The sequence below is a fragment of the Dendropsophus ebraccatus genome, chromosome 10 (genome assembly GCF_027789765.1).
Source record: "Dendropsophus ebraccatus isolate aDenEbr1 chromosome 10, aDenEbr1.pat, whole genome shotgun sequence".
In the NCBI taxonomy this organism is placed as follows: Eukaryota; Metazoa; Chordata; class Amphibia; order Anura; family Hylidae; genus Dendropsophus; species Dendropsophus ebraccatus.
Window position 1 is genome coordinate 80880872 of NC_091463.1, and position 23301 is coordinate 80904172.

Genomic DNA, 23301 nt, shown 5'->3' on the forward strand with positions numbered 1-23301 from the left:
CCCTAGGGCTGCCTGAAAAACATGGATACAGCTATAGGCCATAGTCCTGTTTTTCAGGACTCACTGGGACTTTCTCCAACTTTATCAGCCACCGGATATATGTGAACAACCCTAAGATATCAGATGATGGGGAGAACATATGCACCACTGTGGATAGCCTTACCACAATTGTTCTTCTGGATCCTAATGAATTTTTACTAGTTCTACAAACTAACAGCATCTTGTAGGTTTTCTTGTGACTGTTAATTGTCCACTTTAAGGACTTAAAAAAAACAACAAAAAACCTGCCCTTCTTTTTTGAAAAAAAAGAGAAGGTGCACTGTAAAGCATCAGTAAATCAGTAGCACCAAGGTATACAAGGACTGTCCATAATTCATCAAAAATTCACAGCACCAATTTACCTAGAAGCCAGATTACAATCCATAATAGGCAGAATGTGAGGGCCAAGTGGAAGATGAAGTGACAGCCCTTATCGACAGCTAAATAAGAGACATCTACAAGATGTATAATTCATAGAGGACCAGCAACTCACTATAAAGTAACATTCAGCCTAAGAAGATGGTAGTCTTTAGTATATGGAGGTATACAACATCCTCTCAGACTCCACATAGGCCAATAGACGGAATGTACACAGTGAAAGTCATATGTACAATCTATGACATATAATACAAGTACACAGTCACTAGGAACCTTGCAAGGCTAGTGTCGATGGTGTGGACTCCTGGATCTTGAGCGTGATCGTCTACTAACAAAAGAGAAAATAAAAATTACAGAGAGCCCAAATCCAAGCAGGGAACTTTGTCTTATGACAGTCATATGGTGGCAGCTAATTTTAATCTACAGCACACTGAGGGCCCTAATGCACAGATGGATAATCGGCCGAATTAACCCTCTGTGTAATAGAGACAACTATCAAATTGTCTGACACAAAAATCAACGTCCGCCGACTGCACATTGCTACAGTATCTCCCCATAAAATAAGGTATCCTCCTTAAGACACCCCAACTAATCTACCAGGTAGCCCAAAGTAAGGCACCCCCCTCCTCCGAAAATAAGGCACCCCCACCCCGAAAGGCCATCCACCACTACACGCCACCGCTCACCCCCTCCCTCCCCATGATTGTCAGCCCTTAGTCCCCCCTCTCGCGCCCCTAAGTCCTCAGTCTGCCCTCCTGCACCGCTCCCGAGGAATAAGACACCCACCAAAAATAAGACAGACTGTCTCTTTGGTAAATTAATATAAGGCACTGCAGCTGAAGCGGTTGCAGCTTCAGAGCGGTCTCTGAGCTGACAGACCCCTCAACCAATCACTGGCCACAGCCCCAGTTAGTGAGCAGAGGGCAGGAGAAGATCTGGAGAGGTAACGTGTTAACAGTTTAGGGCAAGGGCTGCATCGACATCACTAAGGATGTCTGTGCAGCCCTAGCTAAACGATTATAGAGTCATGTAATAGGCTCAGTAAATGAGCGCCAATTTAGTTTATGACGCTAGTTTACATTATTTATTCAGCTGTCTAATAGTACCCTTACACTGTTTCACAGACTTATGACCCCAATGAGCAGGATTTGATTGACAGATGGGGAGAAGCGATCATTAACTTTTGACATGTCTGACCACATGCTAAAAGTTAGTACAAAAGGTAATGCTTTAAGTGACACTGTCCCCCCCTTTTGTGCATTCTGACATCTCTACACAGGTGTAAAGGGTAAATTTAGCAGTTTTCACACCTTATTTTATATCATACGTCATGGTGCTTGTTCAAGTAAAAAGTGATCTTTTATGAACTGCAGATTGTGCTAAGTGGGCGGGGCCTCATTAGCGCCACTTTTGGCCAGCCTGTTCCAATGGCTGGTGAGGGGGCGGGGCCAACGGTGGCATTGTGGGCGGGCTAAGTGGTGCTAATGCTATGAGGCCCCGCCCACTTAACGTAATCTGCAGTTAATAAAAAAAATCACTTTTTACTTGACCAAGCAGCATGACGTATGATATAAAATAAGGTATGAAAACCGCTAAATTTACCCTTTACACCTGTGTAGAGATGTCAGAATGCAAAAAGGGGGTGACAGTGTAACTTTAAAGATTCAGAGGGACAGAGCATGTCGCCCATTGTGCCTCCATAGTGAAAACACAAAAATGAAGGATTAACCATAATAGTGCCTGTAGGAGATGCGATGCTTTGGCTAGGAGGGCAACGTTTACTAGCAATGCAGTAATATAGGAGAAAGTATCCGTGTATGACTGAATAGTCTTTGTAATAACCCAAGAGAAACTGCAATTTCTGGAAAAAGAGGGTCACTTGATATAGCAGAAAGATTTTCTTCCAGGGAACGACTGGACGGTGATGAAATCCATAACAGCCTTTATACAATGATACTTTTTTTAACCCATCTTGTGTTATGAAGTGCTCAGCATATATATTACCTTTTTGAGGAGCTGTAATCCCGACCTGCAATAAGGAAAAAATAGGCAAATGTTAAATAATCTTCCCATCGTATGTCATAATACTGAATATGGGTGCACTGCTTTGCTCTCTGAGGGGCCCAGAGACAGATTACAAGTCGTTGCTGGAAATTTTTATGTCCACAGCTCAAGGACTCAATCGAGTCATGGGCAGTTTACATTACACTTACTGTGCCTAGGTGAAGGAGATCGGCTTCTGGTGTAATGCCTTTCCCACTCGTCACGCTCTCTCTCACGCCGCTCTCGTTCTCTGTAAAGAAGCAATAGATCAACCTCTAGAATTTTACATTGAATGTAACAATAAATGGTAAAAATGAACAAGAAATATAGATGCCCCCCCCCTCCCCCCTCAGGTGGCAGGACTTTCAAGAAGGTTTTATGCTTGGAAAATTCATTATTTTTAATACATATACATATATATATATATATATATATATATATATATATATATATATATATATATAATTTTTTAAATTTATTTTTTCACCTACTTCATGCGTATCTTTCGTGCCATAGCTCTAAGCTCATCCTCCCGCTCCTAAGAAAGAATTAAAAAATATTATTTTCTTTGAATTTAAAAGGATACAAATAATGTTATAACCAAACATTAGGCTGCCATTACAGGCAAATACATGAAGTAATGTGCAGCTCTTACCTGCCGCTCATGCTCCTGCTGTATAATCTTCTCCTGAGCTGCCTTTTTATCCGCCTTGTCTGAAACAAAGCAGAAAGCATAATAATTATAATCTCATAGTAAAACCTTGGCTGTTTAATGTCCATTCATTCCATCAACCTCTAAAAGTTCCCAAGCTCTAAATTTAGACTACTTGTATTCTCAGCTGAGTGTACATGGGTATGTGGGGCGCAAGATAAATTTCTATTAAGGTGACAGGTATCCCAAATATATGGTCCACTCAGAAAAGAAACTGAGGCCCTAAAGCAAAAGGTCATACATTACTTAAAGTGATATTGTCCACCCCTTCCCATACAAAGAGCACCATTCTTAAAGGGAACCTGTCACCCCCCATGCCGGGGTGACAGGCTCCCGACCCCCCGTTAGAGCCCCATATACTTACCTAATCCCGCCGGGTCCCGCTTCTGGAGGTGGTCGGGTGACGGAGATCTCAGCCGCTGCAGCCCGGCGCGCGCGCTGAGAGATGAGTCCAACGCTCATAGAGAATGACGGAGCGCTGGACTCTCCTGTCATTCTCTATGAGCGTTGGACTCATCTCTCAGCGCGCGCGCCGGGCTGCAGCGGCTGAGATCTCCGTCACCCGACCACCTCCAGAAGCGGGACCCGGCGGGATTAGGTAAGTATATGGGGCTCTAACGGGGGTCGGGAGCCTGTCACCCCGGCACGGGGGGTGACAGGTTCCCTTTAAGCTTATATTCTTGACATATCTTTCCTCAAAAATGCATGTTATTGTTGGTGGACAGTGCCATAGAGGCAGGGTTTAACAGCTGTAGCGCCCAATATCTCCGCTCACATCAGCCCTGTCCCATCAGTGACATCCTAGTCGTCTAGGCCCTGCCCCTCTGCAGCCATTGCAATGGGCTGACCTAGAGGCCTATTTGGTGATGACGTCACGGGGGCAAGGCCTACAGCGCCAATGTGGCAGAGATATAGGGCACTGTGGCCTTTAAGCCCCCGCCCCTACGGCACTGTCCACAAACAATACCATGCATTTCTGAGGGGAGAGATCACAGAGAAGTCCTTTATACAGTAAGATAAGAGATGTCCAGAATATAAAGCTTAAATGTGCTGAGAACTTCTTATATGGGAAGGGGATCACAATATGACTTTAAACGGGATGTCCAAGGAGTAGAATGTGTCTCTGGCACTCCCTCACCTCTCTCTGCATTCTTCTTGGTAGTATACCTTTTGACACGAAGAAGGTGGTGGGAGCATTTTGCCAGCATCGCCTGTGGGCAAACCTATACCCACACACAATGTCCAATAGCTTGCAACATGCACCTGCCAGCTTCATGTCTTAAAAAGTATACTTCTGAGGCTAGCAGAGAGGAGGGGGAACAGAATTGGTAAGACTTTTTTGCCTTCTGGACAAAGGAAATACTTAAAGTGACACTGTCACCCCGTTTGTGCATTCTGACTTCTCTACACAGGTGCAAAGGGTAAATTTTGCAGTTTTCATACCTTATTTTATATCATACGTCATGGTGCTTGTTCAAGTAAAAAGTGATCTTTTATCAACTGCAGATTGTGTTAAGTGGGCGGGGCCTCACAGCAGTAGCGCCACTTAGCCCCGCCCACAACACAACCGTTGGCCCTGCCCCCTCGTCGGCCATTGAAACAGGCTGGCCTAAAGGTCTAGGCCCCACCCCCTCTAGGTCGGCCCAATGGGTGTCAAGGGGGTGGGGCCAACTGTGGCATTGTGTGTGTGTGTGGGGGGGGGGACTAAGTGGCGCTAGTGCCGCAAGGCCCCGCCCACTTAACACAATCTGCAGATGATGAAAGATCACTTTTTACTTGAACAAGCACCATGACGTATGATATAAAATAAGGTATGAAAAACGCTAAATTTACCCTTTACACCTGTGTAGAGATGTCAGAATGCACAAAGGGGATGACAGTGTCACTTAAAAAATTTTTTTTTTAGGATAAATGACCTATCCTCCAAATCAAATCGGCACCTGTACAGATAAGCCCTTCACAGCAAGACTTTGGATGATCAAATCATTACATACACTTCAGTATGAGTTGCATCACACTCACTGCCATCATGTCCTTAAATTAGATACTTACACTGCTTGTTTAAGGCTTTCTGCATACGTAGTTTTAGCTTTTCCTGTGGGGTTAACTTGGCCTAAAAATATTGAGATGCAATGTGAAGCATTAGTAGAAGAATCAAGAGTCATTCTAGGGAGAGATACACAGGGCAACTTCTGCTTATGAAAAGAGAAAAATGTTAACAATGACACCAAAAGAATAGCAGAAAGCTTGCATTGAAGCTTATTTATGCTCTATGTGATTTTTCAGTTATGGTCCATTATATAAGACTCTACTTATCGATATTAATTCAGCCTTTCAGATCCTTGAATATGGTCTGTATTACTACAGCATTGTACTGAATTATGCCAGCTCGCGGTGCTTTTATGGACAGATGGCATACGACACGCTGTGCAATATAAGGATGGATATACACGCCATGCTCTGTGCAATACACATGCTTTCTAACCACAACACCGCATCCTGCGTCAATCAACAAAGCGGTAGAATTCTTACTGACTTTGGCTGCTCCGCTCTCTCTGGTAACAGCAAGTTCAGCCCTAGATAAAGACATAAAATTGATATCTGTGAAACATGGTGAAAAACCTCACGCTAAATTTTTTTTAAAGTGCAAAAATGACAACACCACCCATATGCCCCATAAGCCAGAGTGGACAGGCTTGGGCCTTAAGGTATTATATGGATATCCATTCACATTTAAACAACTAATATTTAATACTCCATTTTTCATGCAGTGGCTACTGATGAAAGATGTATACACAGCTCTAATGTATGTTCTGAATTGTTACACATGGCAGATGATCTCTTACCTTTTCAACCGCTCTCCTACTGCAGGAGATACTGTCCTTCCAGACGCTCTATCACGATTTGGAGAAGGACTTCTAGATAAACTACTTTGGCTACTGCATTGTGGACGCCCACTGGTTTTCCCACCACGTCCATATCGGTCAAGTGACCGTGAACGACTTCTATCGAGAGAAAGAAAGAAAAAAGAGCTGTCAAAGTTCTGATCACTAAATGCCCAGAAACTGGGAGTCCTATAACTTCTAAGAGCAATCTTATCTAGGTCCTGATCATCAACAAAGGTAAATCATTGAAAGGAAATGAGGAATGCTTGCTCTTGGGATGAATGGAGTGGAGAATCGCAGTGTTATGGTGTTTACACAACTTCCACTGTCCACCAATGAAATTAAGCAAAAGTAAGAGAGGGTGACAGTATCACTTTAAGTTAAAGGGGTTCCCCACTTTATAGCAAAATAGTTCAGTATACAGTATAAGGCTGGGTTCACACTACGTATATTTCAGTCAGTATTGTGGTCCTCATATTGCAACCAAAACCAGGAGTGGATTAAAAACACAGAAAGGATCTGTTCACACAATGTTGAAACTGAGTGGATGGCCGCCATATAACAGTAAATAACGGCCATTATTTCAATATAACAGCCGTTGTTTTAAAATAACAGCAAATATTTGCCATTAAATGACGGCCATCCACTCAATTTCAACATTGTGTAAACAGATCCTTTCTGTGTTTTTAATCCACTCCTGGTTTTGGTTGCAATATAAGGACCACAATACTGACTGAAATATACGTAGTGTGAACCCAGCCTTAGTAAGTGTACTGACAGCAGCTCCCTGTGTACCTCATAGAGGTAAAATTAGACTCCCCTCCTCCAGGCTGGTCACATGCTCCTCTATTGCAGCCATGTTATGGGCAGACGCACAACAGAGCAGGACAGCACAGCGTGGAGAAGGGGGGTGTAACTTTAGCTCTATGAGGTACACAGGGAGCTGCTGTCAGTATATACAGTGAGTACACTTACTAATACTGTACACTTTTACCATAAAGTGGCCAACCCCTTTAATTACTGCCATTTTGACAGGATGGGGGTGTCTGCAGATAACAGATGAGTCTTAATGAGAAAATAAAACTGTCAAAACTTTTGGCCAATGCAGAACTTACCGAGACCTACGCCTTCCACTGTAATATCGATCACGGTCAGGTGACCTTGATCTGGAATACTTTCTACTGTCTCTTGTCCCTCCTCCACTAGAGTATCTTCTAACAGGGCTGCGAGAATATCTACGAGAGCGTGTTCGTGATGTTGATCTACGCCTGCGGCTATCCCTCCTCGACCTGGAGCTAGATCTAGACCTGGAAGATGTTCTGGAGCTGGACGATGAAGAGGAAGATGAGGAAGAGGACGTAGAGGAAGATCTCCGTCTAAACGTGAAGGTGAGAAAAATAAGCTGAATTATAAAGAGGTCCAAACACACTGTATTAGTAGAATATTGAGGGAAGATTATTTCACAGAATTATCTTATGGCAATGCATTTCTTTCAACCGCACTTACCCATCTTAGAAGCCATAAGAAAATGTGCTCCAAAATAAAAGGAAAATAAAATGAACTGACCAAAAAGGAAGTAAGAAATAAAATGTCCCCCTACTTTCCTGACAATATGTGTTACTCTCTCTCTTGGTTTATTAAAGGGCTTGTTCCGCCACCTATCCCCTATCCACAAGTTAGGTTATACCAATATATTAAAAACTAAAAACTCCCAATAACGCCAGAGCTGCAGAAATAAATCAGGAGCCTCACTATTCTCCGATATCAACTGCTGTCAAGGCAGAGCGGCACTTCTATGTAACAGTAAAGTTTTGAAGGTTATGGACACCCTTGACATTGAATTTTTTTTCTAACACATTCCAAAAACTGCACCTAGTTTGAGTCTTCAATCTATAAAATTTTAGATGATTTTTTTGTCCAGATATGCAGTTTAAAACCTCTTCCTACTATACAGTGCAAGGTGTCCATAGCCTCTAAAGGAACGTTTAGAGTTAAGCAAGTTAAGTCTAGTACATGAATTTAAAGAAAACTTTTGTCAAGGACCCCTATAGGTCCCAGAGCAAGCATAAACGCATCGGTTCTGCCTGAAGTATTCCTATAAAGGGGTTGGCCACTTTATAGTAAAATAGTTCAGTGTACAGTATTAGTAATTGTACTCACTGTATATACTGACAGCAGCTCCCTGTGTACCTCATAGAGCTAATATCAGACTCCCCTCCTCCAGGCTGTGCTGTCCTGCTCTGTGGTGTTTCTATCCATAAGATGGCTGACATGGAGGAGCATGTGACCATGCCCCACGCCCCAGTGTCAAACACTGAGCCTGTATATGCCTATGGTGGACACAGGGGGCGGGGACATGGTGACATGCTCCTCCTACTTATGGACAGACTCACCACAGAGCAGGGCAGCACAGCCTGGAGGAGGGGAGTCTAATTTTAGCTCTATGAGGCACACAGGGAGGTTTTGTCAGTAAGTAATGTGAATAAACTTACTAATACTGTACACTGAACTAGTTTACTATAAAGTGGCCAACCCCTTTAAAAGAAAAAGGTTTGCTTCATACTTTAAAGCATAATGACACCAAGTATATGCTTTAAGTAAAATGGGTTTTCCAGGCTAAATTTGTTGATGGCCTATCCCCAGAATACGTTGTCAGATTGGTGGGATGACAACAACCAATGCCTCAGATGTTTGCCTGAGACACGGCATCCGCACGTACAGTAAACCGATCCTGAAGTAGACAGCTCTGTACATCTGGTGGTGTCCATGCCGGGTTACTACAGAGCAGCTCAGATTAACATGAAGAGCCCAACTGCTGTAGCCTTGCACAGTCACTACCCAACGAATGAAGCTGTCCGTTTCTGCCTCTGTTCTGGCCAACAGCTGATCAGCATATTACCAGGTATCGCCACCCAATCGATCTGGCATTGATGACCTATCCAGAGGATAATATCTTGTTGGCTCTGTACAGTGCCAGTATGACCTTTTTGTTTAATCCTTACAGTTACTGTGCCAGTATATGTAACATGGCTGTTCCATAAAAACTTACATTAGACCATTGAGTTTCAAATATTGATTAAAACAGGGCCATATACAAAAAGCATTACTGCCCCATTCCAATTACCGGTTGGGGAGTTCCGGCCCCTCTAACGCAGAAGACTCTGGGCCTCCCGCCCTCCCCCGTAAAGTCCGACCCATACGACATACGGCTGGGGAGAATCGAAAGTTACCGACCGGGAGGCCTCTTTACGACCTGAAGAAGTCCCAGGGGCCTGTGAATGTGGGGCCCTTTTGTTGCCACTGCTTGCAGGAGTTTGAGCTGCAGGGCCAGAAGCTGATTCATCATCACTGCCCCCAAAGCTGGTTATAAATGTAATAGCTTCCTCACGCCCTGGGGTTGGAGAGCGAGAACGTGAAGCAGATGAAGACTCTGACTGGGACCTACAAACAAAGAATAGAAAATGCACATTAGATTCTAATGGCCTGACTTAAATACATTGCTTAAAGGGAGACTTATGAAGTCTCAGGACTGTTGACAGCACTACACTTAAGGGGCAATATAGCTATGGCAAGTATCCAGGGGGTATGTCCCTCACTTTTCCATGTTAACCATATAATCAGGGTGGTCCCTAGCAACTTTTGCCTGCTCTGCCGGTCTTGATTGATAGCTCTTACTGTTAGAGCTAGGAGACACACTGTACCGTTAATATAGGCGTCTGTGCTTCAAGAATGTAGAAAGATTGGGGAAGATTTATCAAACATGGTGTAAAGTGAAACTGGCTCAGTTGCTCCTAGCATCCAATCAGATTCCACCTTTCATTCCTTATAGGCTCTATGGAAAATGAAAGGTGGAATCTGATTGGTTGCTAGGGGGAACTGATCCAGTTTCACTTTACACCATGTTTGATAAATCTCCCCCAATTTATTCTTTTCCAAAGTTTTCTAAGGTACCTCGGTCCCCTTCCCATCCATAAAATAAATAATCAATCTTAAACCTACACATAATTTAGATGCACAGGGGAGATTTGGAGGCAGAACCTTCACTGTTCAGCAACCAGGGATAAGAAAGGGATAAGAAGGAGCAACAGCTCTAAGGCACATCAGGAGCTTGGGAAAGAATTTATTTTATGGAAGCACAGATGGAAATATAGGAAGTACATAGAATGTGTATCTAACAGCGTGAGTTCGCAAAATGAACTGCAGCTGACAGATTTCCTTTAAGTGATTAGAGCCCTTAGCACAGTGTGCCTCCTGGCCGCACCTCCTGGGCATTTATCATAGAGGCAGCTGAGACATTGAGGGTGTGTTCACACGTACAGGATCCCCAGCAGGTTTTTTGCCGTGTTCCGTTATTTAGATCAATGCGGATCCTGTTCATGTGCACACACCGTGAGAGATATTTTTCTCAGTAGTGCAGATTGCATGACCTGAACACGGAATGATAACGCTCCTGCTGCCTTCTGTAAAAGTGCTAGTAGCAGTTCTGAGACTTTAAAAGATGGGGGGAAAAGCCCAATTTATTTTTTCTGAACTTTTTCAAACATATAAGAACGAGGAACTGTGTGCACCAAAGAACATTTTTAGTAATAGAAAAACAATTAAAGTGTACCTGCCATTATAACTTTCAAAATCTAAAACAGGAAATGGGATATAAAGCATGTTTGAAATTTACATCATACCAGGCTTTAAAACAAAGCTATACTTACTTGAGGATACAAGTGCAGTCTGTGGAAGGCAGTTTTTTAGTCTTGTGCTGGTTGGAGGGAAGGGGAGGACCAAATACAGGAAGTCACGGTTATCTGAGAACTCACAGAAGCCAGTCAGGTGATAGACAGACACATTAAGCCGTGACTCTCTGTACTGGCGAGGACTTCATGTGTTTGTTTTTTTAACCAGCACAAGACTGGGCCTGGATATATGTATAGCTTGTTTTACAGCATGAGCCTACGAATATATAAGTTACATTGCAGTCTATGGAATCTAGGCCGGAGTGTATACACATAGTATACACTCCAACCGGGATCCCTAGCGGCGCCGCGAGAAACTGACATGTGAGTTTTCTGCGGCAGCTATTCATTGAAAAGCGGCCGCAGAAAACCCTGTCAGTGCACACAATGGAGCAAGCGCATGCTCCATTGTGTGCAGTGGGAAATTCTGATGCTCCCGCATCAAAACTCATTAGCGCGAAAGATCATCCCGCTGGTGCTGCAGTACAGGCCGGGATGATCTTTACCGAGTCGCAAACTTTCTACTGTCGATTTATATTTTGAAAGTTATAACGATAGTGACACTGAAACCATTATTTCTCATCTGCAATCCTACATGGAACACAAATTAAACAGAATATGTCCCAATAACTAATGTCACTAACCTTCTGTACGGATCATAGGTTGGACTGTCTCGTCGGGCGTAGCTATGCAAATTAGGAAAATAAAAGATAAGAATTTACTTTATGTTACAAGTTACAGAAGAGATAAGTCCTCATTTTAGGTAGATTTCTTATTTACTGACCATCAATACACTTTTTTTTTCACTTTAAGAAGCCATTTGTTTTACCTGGGCGGACTGATCTTTCTTCCTTTAAGTCTTTTTTCTCTAAATTCTCTTCTTTGTCGTCGGGAACGTCGTCCCTAGAATTATATGGAGACAAGTTTACCACATAAGGATCCTATGGAGAACAAGCTTTAAAATATAAGGGACTTAAGGGCAAAAACTGGCATATGTACTAAGGACAAGCCCAATGTATAGAGGGTGACTTGGGCAGGTGACTGTCTGAAGATGTCAGGCCTGTTGCAATGAACCATGTCACGTCCAGCTGTCTTTTGGTGCAGATCCTTACAGAATACATGGCCTTCTCCTCTTCCAAAGCTTTAGCGTGTTTTATTGCTTCAGATTCCTCTTTATCTTTACGTAGCATCCTACAAGACACAAAAAAACCAGGAGATGATCAATCTGGTGACAAACTGCACACGTATAACTACTAAAGGCAAAGCTTCCTACTGCAGCAACCTGAGCTGCTCTGAACAAGGGAGTAGAATTGTCAGCAGAAGGGTTATAACGCTATGATAATACCATGGAATATACTTTGTGAACAATAATATTTAAAGGGGTAGTGCGGTGGTAAACAATTATTCACAGAATAACACACATTACAAAGTTATACAACTTTGTAATGTATGTTATGTCTGTGAATCGCCCCCTTCCCCGTGTCCCACCACCCCCGCCCGTGTACCCGGAAGTGTGTCGTGCATTATACATTACCTGATCCGTGTCGAGGGCCGTCCGCCATTTTGTGCCAAACGTCATCTTCGGATGGACGGCCGAATCCCTGCCGCCGCCCCCCCTCCGCCGCGTCACAACTGTGCTTAGCCGCGATTGCCTGAGCACAGTTATGCTCAGCCAATCGCGGCTGAGCATCAGATGATGCTGCAGAGGGCGGCCGGCATTTGGAACAGTTGGAGCTGTTCGCCGGCCAGCCAAAGAAGACGTCACTGACTGAAGATCGGAGACGGGACAGGTAATGTATAGCGCACCACACTTCCGGGTACACGGGTGGGGGGGGTGGGACACGGAGAAGGGGGCCATTCACAGTCATAACATACATTACAAAGTTGTATAACTTTGAAATGTGTGTTATTCTGTGAATAATTCTTTACCGCTGCACTACCCCTTTAACTAAAGGTGACTAAACCAAAGCACTATCCTATGAATATCAATGCAAGTGCTGAATTGTAGCTATGTGGCGATTCCGGTGGTTTTATCATCTTGGTGGTTGATGGATTTCCCTGACACAATAGCCAGGTTCCTCAAAACAAATTTAAGTGCTCAGCATTTCAAGCACCAAGGGGACCAGTAGCAGTAAAAAACAGGAATGGTTGCGAGTTACAGGCTATACGCCTACACATCTTGATCAGGTACCTGACAAAGTCGCCTTCGGCCATTCCATAAGTGGTTGCCTGCTTGTTCAGGTCAGCAACCTGCTCTTCTGTTATTTCATCAACGTCCACTTCTACATCTGAAAAGAATAAATTAAGTGACCACGATTAGTTAAGGTTAAATCCATGCGCATCACAAAGCCAATGGAAATATTTGCCTCCCACATCATACACAGAATTAAACTATTCTGAACTGCATTCAGACCTTGCTCCCTGGAGACCATATAACATACACTGGGGTCCATCTTCATCAAGAATCCAGTTAGGCTTTTTGTATGTTAACTGCTTGTACAAGTAGCACAGGAAATCTAAGAATGCACAGAGGAGGGATGCTATAAAGCTCAACTCAACCCGTCCCCAGTCTGACCTTGAAAGAAAAAAAAACAAAAAAAAACACTTCAGTACAAAAAGAATTACCTATATCTGGGATGACTTCATCTTCGTCAGATTTGCTTTCCTCATCAGAATCTTCTTCCTCTTTATCAGAGCTTCCTAAGTCAGCCACTGTGCTGTCATCATATGTGTACCCAATAGAGGCTTTCTTCTCTGCCAATCTACGTTATAGAAAGGGACAAAAAAATTATATAATACAAATACATACATAAGGAATATGTCTGCAAAAAAAGCCTTTGCTTGTAAACCCAGATTTACAACTTTATAATAACTTTTCTTTTTCCTCTTTGCATTCAAAGTTTTTTCCCCCATACGTCTCTATACACACACAAAAATGTCTATATCTAATATATTATTTATTTATAATATATATATATATATATATCTGTCCATATCTATATATATATATCTGTCCATATCTATATATATATATCTATATATATATATATATATATATATATATATATATATATATATATATATATATGTGTATATATTGCAGCCGCTAGTGGTTGCAGCAGAGCTGTGTATGTGGTCCTCTTTAAAGTCTTGAAACTACCAAATATGTATAGATTTGGGACTTTTATTTAATAAAGTTGACTTTTAAGGAAAATAAATGACAAGAAAAATAATAACAGGGCGACTTACTTTAACTGTTAAATACTGACATATTTCATTTTTAGAATACATTTGCCTCTGTAGTACTAGGTACGCTATAACAAGTGATATGCAAGGTTGAATGCAAGTGATAATCTGATCACTTCCCCAGAGATCATTATGAAACTCACCTCTTCTTTTCATCATCCCCTGGCCTTTGTAGGCCGCCATACAGTTCATCAATATAGATCTGGTACAGACACTGCTCCTCAGAAACTACATAAAGACAGAAGAATAACGTGCATTTTTGAACAAGCACAAACTAATGTAAATCTCATTTTAGAGGACTTCATCACACATAAAAAACTTTGGGCAGCTGACTGCTTTACTGTAGTTCATCAATATTTTTTCTTCTTTGTGAACTATAACTAATAAGGAATCATTTCTGTATATGCATAAATAACTTAAACTTAAATTCATATACCAAAACCTTTAAATGATTCTTTAACTTCCACCAACTGTTCATATGAGGCCAAGATTATTGAAAACAAGAAGAGTAACTTTCCTGCTCTTTAGATCACAACTGCCCAACATGACAATAACCAAATGTCACAAGCAAAACTAAAGTCTCTTTAACAAGTGCGCTAATACAGACAAACGTGTGTTTGTGTCCTGGACCAACCGTGAGTCTACAGACCTCAAATGAAAGTTGATGCTCTCTTACAATCACTTTTCTACACAAAATAGTTCTATAATTGTGTAGGACATTAGGATGACATTCATTTGTCCAGAGAATGCAGATTTACTACAGGTTACAAAATATCACGTACTTCCAGCAAAGTCATTCTGAACCAACCCACGGTAGCGTTCATAGTTACACTTTCGGTCATCAGCTTCCTGCTCTGGAGATCTGGAAAAAAAAAAGTCTATTATAAAACTTAAAATAATTTGATGTGAAAATACACATTGCTGTGCATTTCTGCTACATACAACTTTTCTCGCTGAATAAGAGGAACATGGAAATAGTGTAGTGTAAAAAAAAAAAACCAGCCATTAGGCATTGATGTCAACTCCACTGAATAAGCTTAGATTAGCATCCGATTAGATGTTCGGCTGCTCGGGAGAGCTTCGGGCATCCCCGGCGCAGCCAGTGTTCGTCAAACTGGCTGCGCCGGGAAAGGGAGCGGAGAAGACAACGCGCGGTGGCCGGGAATGGGCCCCGGTGAGTTAACTTTTTTAAATGGTGGGCCCATACGGTGGGGATGCGGGCCATTTCTGAGCCCCCCACCGTATGGGGCGACAATACCCAGCGTATAAGACGACCCCCAACAAGATTTTTTAGGGTTAAAAAGTAGTCTTATAGGCCGGAAAATACGGTAGTTACAAACCCCCCCAAAGAAATAGAAGAAAGAATTGCTCACATTGTGGTAAGGAGAGGCGGCTTATACTCAGGAATATAGTCAAGGTGAGCACGGACATCAAAACGATCGATCATGTTGTTAGGGTCCCCCTGCCATGGCATCCTGAACGAAAGAAACATATTATACATATAAAGAAGATAAAAACAGATATAAGATTATAGCATCATCATTATGAGACATATGCACAGTCAGAAAACTCACATGTTAACAGGACTTTCAGCAGCAAGTGCCACAGCAGAATCCAGGTGAATCTTACAGGAACGTCCATGTACCTGAAGGAACTGAGCAGGATCTTTTTTCTGTATTTAAAGGAGAAAAAAAAAAAAAAAAAAAAAAGATTGAAATCTGAATGAAAACCAATCTCACAAGTGTTACCCAGCCTCACAGATGGTATATCTGTAAATATTTCTTTATACTAAACACAGTCTGCCTAAACTCCACTGGTATGGCATGAGAAGCTTCTGGAGATCAGATTCACACCCATCTGGCGGATAACCTGCAGCGGATTCCGCTGGCTCACCCTTGCACACTCCCATCTCTGCTCGTCCCATAGACTCTATTCTATGGTCAGGCAGATTCCGCCATCCGCCAAAAGAATTGACATTAAGGCAGACAGCGGAATTCCATAGAATGGAATCTATGGGATGGGCAGAGATGCAAGCGGGAGCGCTCGGGGTGAGCAGCGGAATCTGCGGAGGGTTATCCGCCTGGATTTCATACTGTGAAACCACCCTAAGGGTGGAAGCATAGTGCTCCCAAGAGGCACCATAAAAGCATATATGTACAGGAGTTGCCCCAACATGACAAATCCTTTAACAGAACGTGACTTTGAAAAAAAATTTATGAAAATTTTACTTACAATCTTCTCATAGTATTCTCGCCGGCGCTCAGCCCGCTTTTTATAATCCACCATCATCCCCCGCAGCTTCCGCTCGTGCTTACGAGCTTCATGCCACATCCTTGAACCAGTCTTCATCCGACAACTTACTGAGGAGAGAAAAGTTATTTCTTCTATTAAATAAACCCAAGCAAAATAAATAAATTGACATAAACACCAATATACTAGCAGTATACAAGAAAAAAACTAGGCTTTACCTACACACAACTATGTACTGCAGGAGAGAAAAGACAGTCTGCTGCTCTGGGACCCCCAGCTCCATCATCCGTAATAGGAGTGTGGATAAGAAAATTTCTGGTTTATATATATGGAGCGCTGCTCTGAAGTCAGATCAATCTACTTAATACGACTGCTATCCTCAAAGCTCCCGTTTACTTGTTTTCCCATCTTAAAATTGCAAGAACAGGATATTGTATTTACAGAATCAAAGCCTCTGTGGCATATCGAGTGTTTTGTCAAATGGCAGTGACACCTTAAAGGGGTTATCCAGCGCTACAAAAACATGGCCACTTTTCCCCCTACTGTTGTCTCCAGTTCAGGTGCGGTTTGTAATTAAGTTCCATTTACTTTAATGGAACAGAGTTTAAAACCTGCACCCAATCTGGAGACAACAGTTGGGGGAAAGTGGCCATGTTTTTGTAGTGCTGGATAACCCCTTTAAATATCGTTAAATGACTAACTTCTGAGAGGCGATCCGAAACATTTAGGTGGGTATATATTCAGACCTGATGAAGACGCAAGAATTACAGCCAAAACACCTTGTCTGGGTCTAGCAACTTTATCATGGAAAGCAAGAGGAGACCAATGAGGATAGCAGTCATATATGATAAAGTAAGACGTAAAAGTGGTACTCTGTACATAAACCATCTACCTCAGTATTTGAACGCTTCTGAATTCGAACTGTTTGGTATTCGAACAAAAATTTACAAAGAAGTAATGTTCAGAATTTGAACTTTTCTTGGTATCTGAACTTTTTTGCGAGCGTGGATGGCGGGTTGTACCTGGTCAGTTTAACACTGGTGAGGCTTCACATACAGGACAGTACTGTATAAGACTGCTGGAGTGCATATACAGTACAGTAGTAGTAAGTCAGTGCACCACCATCTCCCATCCTGTACTGTATAAGACTGCTGAAGTGCATATACAGAACAGTAGTAGTACAGTCAGTGCACCACCATCTCCCATCCCATACTGTACAAGACTGCTGAAGTGCATATACAGAACAGTAGTAGTACAGTCAGTGCACCACCATCTCCCATCCTGTACTGTATAAGACTGCTGGAGTGCATATACAGTACAGTAGTAGTACAGTCAGTGCACCACCATCTCCCATCCTGTACTGTATAAGACTGCTGGAGTGCATATATAGTACAGTAGTAGTACAGTCAGTGCACCACCATCTCCCATCCCATACTGTATAAGACTGCTGGAGTGCATATACAGTACAGTAGTAGTACAGTCAGTGCACCACCATCTCCCATCCTGTACTGTATAAGACTGCTGGAGTGCATATACAGTACAGTAATAGTACAGTCAGTGCACTGCCATCTCCTATCCTGTACTGTATAGGACTGCTGAAGTGCATATACAGTACAGTAGTAGTACAGTCAGTGCACCACCATCTCCTATCCTGTACTGTATAAGACTGCTGGAGTGCATATACAGTACAGTAGTAGTACAGTCAGTGCACCACAATCCTCCATCCTGTACCGTATAAGACTGCTGGAGTGCATATACAGTACAGTAGTAGTACAGTCAGTGCACCGCCATCTCTCATCCTGTACAGTACTGTATAAGACTGCTGGAGTACATATACAGTATACAGTAAAGTAGTACTACAGACAGTGCACCACCACCTCCCATCCTGTACAGTACTATATAGGACTGCTGGAGTCCATATACAGTACAGTAGTAGTACAGACAGTGCACCACCATCTCCCATCCTTTATAGTGCTGAGGTGGGGCGGCACTATACAGTAAAAGAAGAGTGAGGGGCTGGTGACTACTGCACTACAATTGCTGGCTTTAAAATGTCCTGTACAGTATACTTCTGTACTGCAGGGATTATACAGGGCGCTTTTTTCAAGGCAATAAATAAGTACTATAGGTAATTATTAGTGGGTGCTGGAACCAATTTAAGACATTTACATTATTCTCTATGGGAAGACACTGCTCGGTCCTCAGACTGCCTTTCTGAACCAATTAAATTCCAGAACAGAGGAACCACTATATAGCTTCTTGGCATTTCATGGTTCATAGGACACAAAGTATATCTCAGATGTACTAAGGAAATGCAGTGTGACCTAGGCCTTACTACACAAGAGTCAAGGGAAACAGCAGCTCACCAAACAAGTGTATTCAGCGGTTTATGTGTATAACAAGCTCATAAATGCTACCTGCAAAAGGATATATTAGGAAGAAGCACAATAAGGATTTACCTAATGTAATGCTATGAACGGTACCGCTGCCTTTAGCCAGGGGAGTATACACACAGAGCTCACACAGAGTATACACAAGATAAAGTCTGCTGATAGCAGCACACATCTATGGAAACATCCCACAATGCATTACTGAAGCTTCTTCGCAATTATGAGGGGAAATTTCTATTTTAGTTTTTTATGTGTAACAGCTCAAAAGTTCTACATTAAGCCTTAAAGTGATTATTATGACTTCTCTTAAATTTTTAGCTATCTATGAGTTCCATACCAGCTTAACCGCCCACTGCTGAGTCTGCAGTGATATAGGGTCAGTGCTGCACACCTCTGCCTTAAATGTGGAAGCCGGTGCTCAGTGGTAAATGGGTTCTTCACCCATGAATCTTGTATCGGAAAGAACCACGGCACTTCGGTATTTGCAAGAATAACTGAAAAGTTTATTTTAACAAAATGATATACGGTATTTTACTCCGACCATACATAGAAAGTATAAGGCATGAGACCAGGTGCAACGTTTCGGTCCGCTATGGACCTTCCTCAGGCAGTAGGGTCTCTTTAAACGCTGTATGCAGGGAGAGAGGTCGGTGGAGTGTTGACACTCCACCGACCTCTCTCCCTGCATACAGCGTTTAAAGAGACCCTACTGCCTGAGGAAGGTCCATAGCGGACCGAAACGTTGCACCTGGTCTCATGCCTTATACTTTCTATGTATGGTCGGAGTAAAATACCGTATATCATTTTGTTAAAATAAACTTTTCAGTTATTCTTGCAAATACCGAAGTGCCGTGGTTCTTTCCGATACGAGTCTGCAGTGATGTCTAAGATACAGGTTGGGGCCCTGAAGGGGAGCTAGAAGCATGGATCTCAATGTCACCAACTCTCCTACTGACACTACAAGGTCCCCCAGGACTGTATCCATGGGACTCTTTCCTAGGAGACCTCACAGTGTTGGATCTGATTGCCTGGAGGAACTGGGGCACAATAAAACCAGAACTATTTTATCTGGGCTGTATTGGTACCTTATTCCTTGTAAAGCTGTCAGGGAGCCACAACCCTATGCTGGTCTCAATAAAAAAAATGCAGGATAAAATAGCTACACTCATTGACTGAAAAAAAGAAAATACCATATTGCTGCAAAGCTTGCTCTGAAATTATAAATGAGGAAGTTTTATGTAAGGAATACAGGTGGGGTCTGGTTAGACACTGGGTCTGTACACAAGAGGCCGTAAAAGTAATTTTCATGCTGTCCTATGTAAATGCTCTCAGAGGCTACTCTAGGGTAGTGTATTTCTGGGTGAGATCAGTGACCTTTAGACAAGCCCCAATAATTCACTCATTTCACCCAGTTGACAGAAATTGAGAGGAGGCGTCACTGAGAGAAGTAGGACGGTCATTTTGATTAACTACCCTCACACTGGTGGTCTGAAACAACAGCAACTAATTTAACCATAGAAAAAAATAACTACTATAGAGAGTACAATAGAGCAGAGCTTCTCAAACTTCTTCTACTGGAACCTGACCCAACTGACCAAGGCAATGCTTGGGCCTCACCACACTGACCATGAGGATGCTGGGCCTCCCCATCTGTGGTGCAAGTCCATTTAAAAGCAGAAAATAATGCTAGTGCTCCCAAGCTCTATATTCTAATAAAGAAAGTACAAAATAAATTAATAATGTTTCTAAAATACAGATTTTTGCCAACAGCAAAAGGACTGTGCAGATCACAGTTACTTTGTGAAAACTGGCTCCCCAGCTGGGCCTCACCAACAACTAGGGGGCGCCTCACAGTTTGAGAAGCACTGCAATAGACTAGCCCCCCGGGTTGATTACCTTGTCATTTATTGGAAGAATAACTGAGGAACAGTAGAAATAATAGGTACAGTTATGTGCTACTAAATAAAACACTGGGTAAATTGGCTTCTGAAAAGGACCTGGGGGTATTGGTGGACAGTAAACTAACAGTAAATAATGGGACGCATCAAAAGAGGCCGAGATGCTAAAGATGAGAAGATTTTGCCTCTTTATAAATCACTGGTCAGACCACACATGGAATATTATGTACAGTTTTGGGCACCTGTATATAAGAAGGACACAGGTGACAAAGGTCATTAAAGGAGTAGTGCGGCGCTAAGAAATTATTCACAAAATAACACACATTACAAAGTTATACAACTTTGTAATGTATGTTATGTAAGTGAATGGCCCCCTTCCCGTGTTCCCTGCCCGTGGACCCAGAAGTGTAGTGCATTATACATACCTGATTCGTGTGGACCCCCGTCCGCCGTCTTCTGACAGTAATGTAATCTTCGGGAGGCCGGCCGACCCGAACCTTCCGTCCCCCCTCTGCCGCGTCATCAGCTGCTCAGCCGCAATTGGCTGAGCATAACTGCTCAGCCAATCGCGGCTGAGCATAGTTATGACGCGGCAAAGGGGGGACGGCAGGCCTCCCGAAGATTACATTACTGTCAGAAGAAGGCGGACGGGGGTCCACACGAATCAGGTATGTATAATGCACTACACTTCGGGGTCCACGGGCAGGGAACACGGGGAAGGGGGCCATTCACATACATAACATACATTACAAAGTTGTATAACTTTGTAATGTGTGTTATTTTGTGAATAATTTCTTAGTGTCGCACTACCCCTTTAAAGGAATGGGTGGGTTACAGGACCAGGATGGGTTATTTACGCTAGAAAAAAGACGTCTTAGGGGTGATCTGATCACAATGTACAAGTATATGAATGGACAGTACAGAGATCTTTGTAGTGGTCTTTTTACGCCTAGGTCTGTAACCATGACAAGGGGGCATCCTCTACGTCTAGAGGAAAGAAGGTTTCACCATCAGCACAGATACGGATTCTTTACTGTAAGAGCAGTGAGACTATGGAACTCTCTGCCACATGATGTCATGGCTGGTTCATCAAGGTTCATGGGAGGTCTAGATTCTTTTCTCAATAAACATAATACTACAAGTTGCTGAATTGTAGATTACATGTGATAGAATGTGGATCCGGGGATTATTCTGATACTGGAGTCGGGAAGGAATTTTCTCCCTGTGATGGGGTAACCCATGAGGTATTTCCCTTCACCTGGATGAACAGGAGTGGAGTTATAGCTTTAAAACTTGTACTTTATGGACTCCTGTCTTTTTTCAACCTTATCCACAATGTAGCTATCACAGAACTATAAGACTATAACTATATGGAGCGGCCACAAAAAACATTTCTTTCAAATTAACTGGTCCCAGCAGAGATTTGTAATTTACTTTTATTAAAGAATCCCCAGTCTTCCCTTACTTATTAGCTGCTGTATGTCCAGCAGGAAGTGGTGTATTCTTTCAAGTCTGACACAGCGCTCTCTGCTGCCACCTCTGTCCATAGCAGCAGCAAATCCCCATAGAAAACCTCTCCTGCTTTCCAGACTGGAAATAATAAACTACATCCTGCAGGACATAGAGCAGATGATACGTACCAGAAGCCTTGAGATTTTTTTTTAATAAATGTAAATTAAAAATCTCTGGCACCCATTGATTCAAAAGGAGAAAATTTTTAGTGAACTGCCCTTTTAAAAAGCTACACAGCAATGCACATGGCCACCACTGTACAGAGAACGGCCACACAGCCGTATAACATTTAAAGGGTGCTGCCTGTAATCTGGATCTCAAAGGTCAGACCCTCACCAACCAGATAGGGTGCACATTAAACGGTCGCACAGACCTGATAGGGTGCACATTAAACGGTTGCACAGACCTCATAGGGTGCACATTAAACGGTCGCACAGACCTCATAGGGTGCACATTAAACGGTTGCACCCCATACTAACTTGACTGCACAGGCATGCTGGGACATGTAGTTTTGCCACAGCTGGAGATCAGGGTTATAAAGCAGGGGTGGGGAACCTTGGCTTTCCAGCTGTTGCAAAACTACAACTCCCATCATGCCTGGACAGCCAAAGCTAAAGCTTTGGCTGTCCAGGCATGATGGGAGTTGTAGTTTTGCAACAGCTGGAGAGCCGAGGTTCCCTGGGCCTGCTGCATAGTGTGCACAGTGTGTTACACAGCATGTTCTGCCCTCCTGTGCTGCCTCCTACACCTACTGCTGCACACCAGCTGTCATGGAAGCCCAGCAGCTCCCAGGCCTGTCATGGTTCCCTGCGATAAGCCGCCCCACATCCACCCCAATACAACAGCGCCCCATACCGCCATATAGAGGGGCCGCTAACACATAGGGTCACGTCCGCGCCTTCCCCTAACCCACACAAGCCCGCACCCCACAGGTCCCTCTCTCACCAGTCTCCTTCTCCTACACACCGGAAATGACGCAACTGCAGCAAACCTGTTCCCGGAAGCAGGGAAGGAGAACGTGGGCGGGGTTTATGCCCACAGCGTGACGTCACCTGCCTCACTACTGTTCATACGCTGTGAGGCGCTAAGCAGTAAATACTCCCTAGAGTCCTGTGTGTTACTTCACCTCGTCTGGCTGTGTCTCTGTTCTTTTAATAGCTTCTCTAACGTCCTTTGGGTAAAAAGAGCCGAGTGACTACTGGTCAATTAATGGCTTTTCAT

General features: G+C 43.0%; 1 protein-coding gene across 3 annotated transcripts; it reads right to left on the bottom strand.

Annotated features, from left to right (window-relative positions):
• Positions 1 to 301: 301 nt before the first annotated feature.
• CLASRP (CLK4 associating serine/arginine rich protein) lies at positions 302 to 23079 on the bottom strand. 3 transcript variants are annotated; one of them, XM_069943574.1, is made up of 21 exons: positions 23026 to 23079; positions 16263 to 16390; positions 15605 to 15702; positions 15404 to 15505; positions 14813 to 14892; positions 14174 to 14258; positions 13410 to 13546; positions 12976 to 13072; positions 11897 to 11975; positions 11614 to 11687; positions 11429 to 11470; positions 9292 to 9498; positions 7173 to 7433; positions 6019 to 6177; positions 5709 to 5748; positions 5225 to 5285; positions 3116 to 3174; positions 2952 to 2998; positions 2631 to 2710; positions 2422 to 2446; positions 302 to 742 (listed from the first exon to the last, which is right to left on the bottom strand). In XM_069943574.1, exons 2-21 carry the CDS (start codon positions 16377 to 16379, stop codon positions 700 to 702), a joined length of 1893 nt encoding a protein of 630 aa, XP_069799675.1. In that variant the 5' UTR covers positions 16380 to 16390; positions 23026 to 23079; the 3' UTR covers positions 302 to 699. The 3 variants fall into 3 exon arrangements, with proteins under 3 accessions (XP_069799675.1, XP_069799674.1, XP_069799676.1); XM_069943573.1 differs by having other exon boundaries at positions 302 to 745; XM_069943575.1 differs by lacking the exons at positions 302 to 742; positions 2422 to 2446; positions 2631 to 2710 and having other exon boundaries at positions 5705 to 5748.
• Between the last annotated feature and the right edge of the window lie 222 nt (positions 23080 to 23301).